Source organism: Primulina huaijiensis, chromosome 8, assembly GCF_012295235.1.
Source record: "Primulina huaijiensis isolate GDHJ02 chromosome 8, ASM1229523v2, whole genome shotgun sequence".
Taxonomy (NCBI): Eukaryota; Viridiplantae; Streptophyta; class Magnoliopsida; order Lamiales; family Gesneriaceae; genus Primulina; species Primulina huaijiensis.
This window is the reverse complement of record NC_133313.1, coordinates 2007538-2014550: the sequence shown is the minus strand read 5'-3', so window position 1 is coordinate 2014550 and position 7013 is coordinate 2007538. Positions and strand designations below refer to the sequence as shown.

Here is a 7013-nt window from a genome sequence, read left to right as displayed (position 1 = left end):
CCTCACCACGCCTAATGACAGATTGCGGCTGATTAAATGTCAGCATGCTTTATTGTCCGATGATTTATATCTTTGGGTAAAATGAGAATTTTTCTCGTATTCATGCAACAAAGAATCATATTTTATATTTGATTTTCTAAAGTGTGTTATACTTTACCCGAATAACTTTTTTTATACGAATTATTAAAAATTAAACATATCAAACATTAAGTATAAATAAAATACAATAAATCATTGATTTTTTTAAGACAATAAATTATTTTTAAAGTTTATTTTTTTATGTTATTTATGCTATTTTGTTGATATATAAAAATTAAATTTTTTATATTTGGTCTCGTGTTCGAGAACGAGCAAGTGTAATTATATGGTTTGAAAGAGAGCTGGAGCACAAGTTCATAACACCGTGCGATTTACGACATCTTCATTCCGCTGTACAATCTAGACTTCCACTGGCCGCCAAGCTTGATAATACCACCGAAGTCCCTTAACCTGGTGCTGTTCGATTCTTGAATTCAAATTTAGCCATGGAGATAGCTTGCAGTTCGAGAACTCGACCATATTCTCTCACGAGCTATTCGATTCCATCAAGCTTTCATTGGAATAATTTCGATTCTATTTATGTTGCGAACAGATTGAAATTTACGCGCAGGAAGAAATTTGTTCTCAAAAGGCCGTTGGATTCGAGGCAGGACTGCTTGATCAGAGCAAATTTATCCAATGATGGCGGTATTGCCGTTGATAAGGAGGGAAATGATGATTTTATTCTTGAAGACATCCCGCACCTAACTGATCACCTCCCCAATTTGCCGGTATTTTTTTATGTTATTATTATTGTCTATGATCTTATTTTTTTATTCAGTATTATTGAATATTGAGGTGTTCATTTTTGTAATTTTCCATTGATTAGTGGTACACTAATCCTTTGAAGAACAGCCAAGCTTATGCCATCAAGTAAGTCGTCATATTTACTCTGAGCGTGATGAGTATTTGCAATGTTTTTGAGATTGTTTTATTTGCAATTTTTTGGAAATAACCACGGTATTGTAATAAGAGGAATCATTTATCATTTTTCTGTGGCAGGAAGACATTTGTCAGCCCTGATGATGTGGTGGCGCAGAGGGTAAAAAAAAATTCACTCTTAATGTTGGCTGATATAGTTATACACATTTATAGAAATTTTTGATACTTGGAAGGTTACTTTTTGGGTTTAGATAGTTGTTCAGAAGGACAGTCCAAGGGGAATACATTTTCGTCGAGCAGGACCTCGAGAAAAGGCATGCAAACTATCTAAAATAATTATCTTGACATTGTTGGTAATTTGTGAGAAAGGCAAAGTGATGTTCCGGAGAATGCTGTCTAAATATTTGTTTTTCTAAATTTAGGTTTACTTTACACCAGAGGAAGTCCGTGCGTGCGTTGTGACTTGTGGTGGTTTATGCCCGGGAATTAATACAGTTATACGTGAGATAGTATGCGGTTTGAATTATATGTATGGTGTTGATGATATTCTAGGAATTCAGGTAATCTTCTTTTTACTCTTTCATTTTCATTGTCTCGGCCTTGGAAGTTCTGAAATAGCTCCATATTAATTTATTTACCTTTTTTACCTAAGTTGGTGATAGAGCTCTTGTTTCTTTCTAATAATTCCTCAATCCATGCTGCCCGTTATTGTTGGATAGCATTTCACTTGCCCTGTTAATGTTATCACTGCTTAAACAACTGGATATCCTTTAATGTTAGTTTGAACACTGTAAATCAGGATGATGGTTTCTGCTTTATGGCTTGGTGTTGGATGTAAACATAAAAGATTAATAATAACCAGTCATTTCTTCAATTTTTGACGTCACTTTGTTACCATGCCTGATTTTTCATATGCGGCCTGTTCGATCTGCTTAGGCAAGATGTCTTTAAGTAAATTCAATATCCTGTTATCATGTGGGTAGTTCATCTCACCTGACTCGATTATTGGTGATGACAACTTTCAGGGAGGATATAGAGGGTTCTATTCAAAAAATACCATTCAATTGACGCCGAAATCTGTAAACGATATCCACAAGCGTGGTGGAACTTTATTGCAAACTTCCCGAGGAGGTCATGATACCAGCAAGATAGTTGATAATATTCAGGACCGGAAAATAAACCAGGTGTTTATATATTTACCACAAAGCTGTTTTACTATTTTTGGAACTGCTGAAAATATTTAAGGAATCCAGGTATACATAATTGGAGGCGATGGGACTCAAAAAGGGGCAGCTTCAATATTTAAGGTGTTGATTAAAATTGTGTTTTGATTTTGACCTATTTTCCAAATACTTCTGTGGAATGCTGATATGTATGTCTTGTAGGAAGTGGAGAGGCGCGGACTTAAAGTGGCAGTAGCTGGAATTCCTAAAACAATTGATAATGATATAGCTGTAAGTTCTGTGGTTCTGATCTTTTTAGCCTTTCCAGCTAAGCCCAGTATTTGTGATTTTTTATGTTCCTTATAAATTATGTTCCCTGTTGTCAATATGTTTATGATTGGATTGTAAACCTTAAAGAGGGCATGAAAACCCATGCAAACATCAAGATCTTGTCAAAGTGGGATGTCATTTTAGCTTGATAATACTCATGTTTCATTATGAAACTCTGTCTTAGCTCATGGAAGTACCTAATTTTGCATCATAGGCAAACGATTGTTTTGACCCTGTTGAGCTATGGTGCCGCATGCAGAATGGGAAATTTTCTTTACTCTTGAATGGAACCAGCAACTTAGACATAAGTTCTTGTAGGTTCTAGGGTCTGGTTTGACTGTGATTATCTAGATTATGTTTAACTCAATTTATGTGAGACTACGTGTTCTGGATATTTTTTCAGTTTCTTGTATTTCTTCCTGTAATGAAATACACAGGTGATAGACAAATCATTTGGATTTGATACCGCTGTAGAGGAGGCTCAGAGAGCAATAAATGCTGCACACGTTGAAGTTGAGAGCATCGAAAATGGGGTCGGAATTGTGAAACTAATGGGTCGGTACAGTGGTAAGGGGATTGAATGCTGTGTGAAAGCAGCAGATGGTATCTTGGTGCAAAATTTGACCATCAATGTTTTTTGTACTTTCCGTGATTGTTTAATTATTACGCAGGATTCATTGCCATGCACGCCACTTTGGCCAGTCGAGACGTGGTAAGAAAACCTTGGATCCATCCATCAGTTGCCGTCATTGTACTTTTTTTCTCTTTTATTCATCTCAGTCATGGAAAAATTGTATATCATGTTGGGTCAACCGTGTGATGTCCTCTATCTTTAAACTCTTGCAATAATATTATCGACACTGATTTGAAATGTTGCAACTGAGGTTAGTTTGCTATGGAAAATCTTAAAATGCACCATTACCATTATAATACAATTATTAACGACTAACGTCACAGAAGGTGATTACATGCTATTTATGAATATGTCAAAGGGGCGTGACTGCACTATAGTTTTAACATTTTTAGGTCTGCTTATAGGTTTTAATTCATGGCAGGATTGTTGCTTAATTCCAGAATCCCCATTCTATCTGGAAGGCCAAGGTGGGCTCTTTGAATATGTTGAGCAAAGGCTCAAAGAAAATAAGCATATGGTGATTGTGTTGGCTGAAGGAGCGGGACAGGAATACGTTGCTCCGAGTTTGCATGCTGTTGGTGAAAAAGATGCGTCAGGGAACAGACTATTATTGGATATTGGCCTTTGGTTAACACAAAAGATTAAGGTGGTATCCTAGAGATAATATCATATGCATATGCACACATCTTTAGTCAGTTCAATTTGTTTAATAAAAAATAAATTTTAATTAGATGTGCTAACTTTTTGTAGTCTTTATTGCTACTTTCTTGTCGTAATCATGGCCCTTGAACTTTAATCTTTCGTGTAAATTATTGTGATTTGTTTACTCATTTTTTGTCCGCTTCTTAATCAGTCTTTCTTTCCATATTAAAAGTCTCTGTCACATGCATTTATATCAAGTAAATTTCAGATGGCTGTTAGACCTTCTGTCGCAATAACATGTATGGATATTCTTTTGAATATTAATTTGAATAGTTCTCCATTCCTTGTCAGGATCATCTGGTAAACATACTTATATTGGCATTGGGGACGCAAAGGGGCTATGTCCCGAACTCCTTATAATCTGCAATTAATTGCCTTGCATGTGTACATAATTGTTATATATCAGGGACTTGATGTATGAAAGGGGGAATAATTTTTCCTTTTATTTTCTGTTTGAGTTGCAAGTAATTATCAGTGCATCTAAATTTCTGTTTCTCATTTTGTTCCCCAGGATCACTTTACAAATGTCCGGAAGATGGAAATAAATATGAAATATATAGGTAATCAAAGTTCTGCATGATTTTTCCTAAACCTTGGCTGATCTGCTTTCATTTGGTCACTGTAGGATGTAATATTTTCTATACGGTATTCATATTTGTCTTGTAACAGTCCTAAAAATTCTTTACCTTTTCGAATTTTGAATTGTCCATGAATGGTTTGTGAAATTGTTCTTGGTCGTGTTTGCTGGTTTGTATTTGATATAATAGTTGATTAGTAGTTCAGATTAGAATAGGCATTTGTTTATAGAATGAAGAGCAACTTGGTTTCAAGAGCTCCCAGCCAACCAGTTGACAAAAAACTATTTGTTTGTACCTTTAAGTTAGAAAGCTTCGTTAACAACATCTTTTAACTCGTGTCTATCCAGTAAGCCATCGCGGACTTCTGAATTTCTTTATAAATTATGCTCTTCTATAATTATATTCTTGGGATTAAAATATAATTTTAATTTATCGAGCATGGTTCATGAAAGGACATGCTTGGCATTTTATCTTATACCTAAATGTTACCTTCTTACTATATACCTTCCAGTTCTCTTTCTTTTTGACAATTAAGTTGCTCATAGTCGATTCTATCTCGACTATTTGATGATCAAATTTATGTACCTCGACTTTAGTCAATATCCACTGTTTATTAAGAGGATAGGACACCGGAGCATTCCATTTTCACTCATCAGTAAAATATCGTGAATTTTTGAGGAAAATAGACTAAATCTCCTTCGTTTGATTAATTGATGTTTCATCCCTACAATGGAGATTTTTTTTGTTTTTTCAATTGTTAACTCTTGCATGATAGTATTTATATTTTAAAACGTAATCAAGTGAGTAGAGATGGCTTAAATAATGGTTCGAAATGTTAGGACTTCAATTCAATCGCAATATCTCGTGTAGATAGCTCAAGTGTGTGATCATTTCTGGAAGCTTTGGCAATATGTATTAGGTTGCCGCCTACACCAATGTATATTGATGTTTCAGCTCGAGAAGATTTGATGTTTTTTTTTATCATTTCGCAGACACACCAACTCTTTAAATGCAGCAATAACTGCATCTTTTTTTCGTTGTGTATTTTTTTGCCCTAACAGGATATTAATTGCATTAGTGAACTGTCATCTTCTGCATTTTTTTAGGTCTTAGTTCCATCTCACCAATTCGGAAACTATTTCTTACTGTGAATGATCTTCTCCCTCAAAAATCTCATGATGGTGGATGAGTTTATCCTTGAATATGCGATTGTCATTCTAACTTTAAATTTTGCTTCTGAACGTGCATGATACTTCTGCAGATCCTACATACATGATTCGAGCTGTTCCAAGTAACGCATCGGATAATATCTACTGTACACTTCTTGCACATAGTGCTGTGCATGGAGCCATGGCTGGATATACTGGATTCACTGTTGGGCCTGTAAACAGCAGACATTCTTATATTCCTATCAGTGTAAGTCCGTTTTACAAATAATAATATTAAATATTTTTTAGTACGTGTTATCACCTTTATAGGCAGGCAGGCATTCTTTGATTGAAAGCGATAAGATAGACAAAGTTTTCAGAATTGTGTGCGTGAGTCATGGATTCATTGCCTTTTGCTCAGTTTTATGCATAAGAAAGCAAATGATTTTGGATGTAATACCCGTTTAAATATTTGTTTGGGTCATTCGTCTATGCTTTTCTGATTAAGCAACACGGAGTTCTTACAACTACGTGCCATCTATGTTTCAGCGAGTTACAGAGACCCAAAACACCGTAAAGCTGACTGACAGGATGTGGGCTCGGCTTCTCACTTCAACAAATCAACCTAATTTTCTGCGAAAACCCGAGGTTCTGGTGGATGGGGTTAACAAGCAGGTCATCGATGACATCAACAACTTGAAGATTACTTCATTTTAAATTAACCTATCCATCCTTGATGATTCCCTCCCTCTAAATGTGCACATCGCACAAACAAATTCTTCATTGCCTCTTGCTCTCTTGCCGAGTGCCTCGATGCTCATTGCTATTGTGGTTAATTGAGCAAAGCCTACATTATTCTTCCTGCACATTTTAAGAGCCAGGGCATTAGTTTGATTCGAATGATAAATATTTTAGGTTTTTGTATCTTTTTTGCTTCACGGTTAGTAGTCACGGGTATAGACTATGCAGTCCTGTTTTTGTTCAAGTATTTCGAGTTCAGGTGCTGAAATTTTTTTTCTTGGAGATACTGTGAATCAACCCATGTATTATTGTGATATGTTGGCTGAGAGATAGGTAAAGATTATGAGGATATAGAGAGTATATATTCTCTCTTCTTTGTTGAATGAATCGATTGGTACAACTCATATGTCTACATTCACACAATATACACAACCAAATAATCATAATTCCTTAATCGAAAGAGTAACATATTTTGTTTCCATGTACTAAAATATCCTTGTTTCTTCTACGTCCCCTTCAAGTTGGTGTACAAATATTTATCGTACCTAACTTGACACTGTTGGTTGTAAGAACAAGATTCGCCGAATAACAGATATACAAAGTAAAGAGTAGGAGATAAATGAGATATTTTTTTTATGGAAGCTCGAAAAATAATATTTCTATGTTTCCTTTCTTCTTTATGCAAGAAGGATATCACTAGAATACTTTGATCAATACAACAACTTGTATAGACTCACATCAGCTGATCAAACCTTAA

The 7013-nt window shown here is 35.2% G+C and overlaps 1 protein-coding gene across 1 annotated transcript; it reads left to right on the top strand.

Moving 5' to 3' along the window:
- Nucleotides 1-351: 351 nt before the first annotated feature.
- LOC140982809 (ATP-dependent 6-phosphofructokinase 4, chloroplastic) lies at nt 352-6630 on the top strand. Its single transcript, XM_073449530.1, has 14 exons — nt 352-809; nt 908-951; nt 1081-1120; nt 1212-1274; nt 1383-1520; nt 1986-2144; nt 2214-2267; nt 2346-2414; nt 2891-3020; nt 3125-3165; nt 3509-3733; nt 4301-4349; nt 5629-5783; nt 6065-6630. Exons 1-14 carry the CDS (start codon nt 525-527, stop codon nt 6230-6232), a joined length of 1620 nt encoding a protein of 539 aa, XP_073305631.1. The 5' UTR covers nt 352-524; the 3' UTR covers nt 6233-6630.
- Nucleotides 6631-7013: the final 383 nt, after the last annotated feature.

What these genes read in the sequence shown, in the direction of transcription:
- LOC140982809 (XM_073449530.1), top strand. Translation starts at nt 525, where the DNA reads ATGGAGATAGCTTGCAGTTCGAGAACTCGACCATATTCTCTCACGAGC. An exon ending in AGCCAAGCTTATGCCATCAA is followed by an intron (nt 952 to 1,080) that starts GTAAGTCGTCAT and finishes TTTCTGTGGCAG; the next exon opens with GAAGACATTTGTCAGCCCTG. An exon ending in CAATTGATAATGATATAGCT is followed by an intron (nt 2,415 to 2,890) that starts GTAAGTTCTGTG and finishes TGAAATACACAG; the next exon opens with GTGATAGACAAATCATTTGG.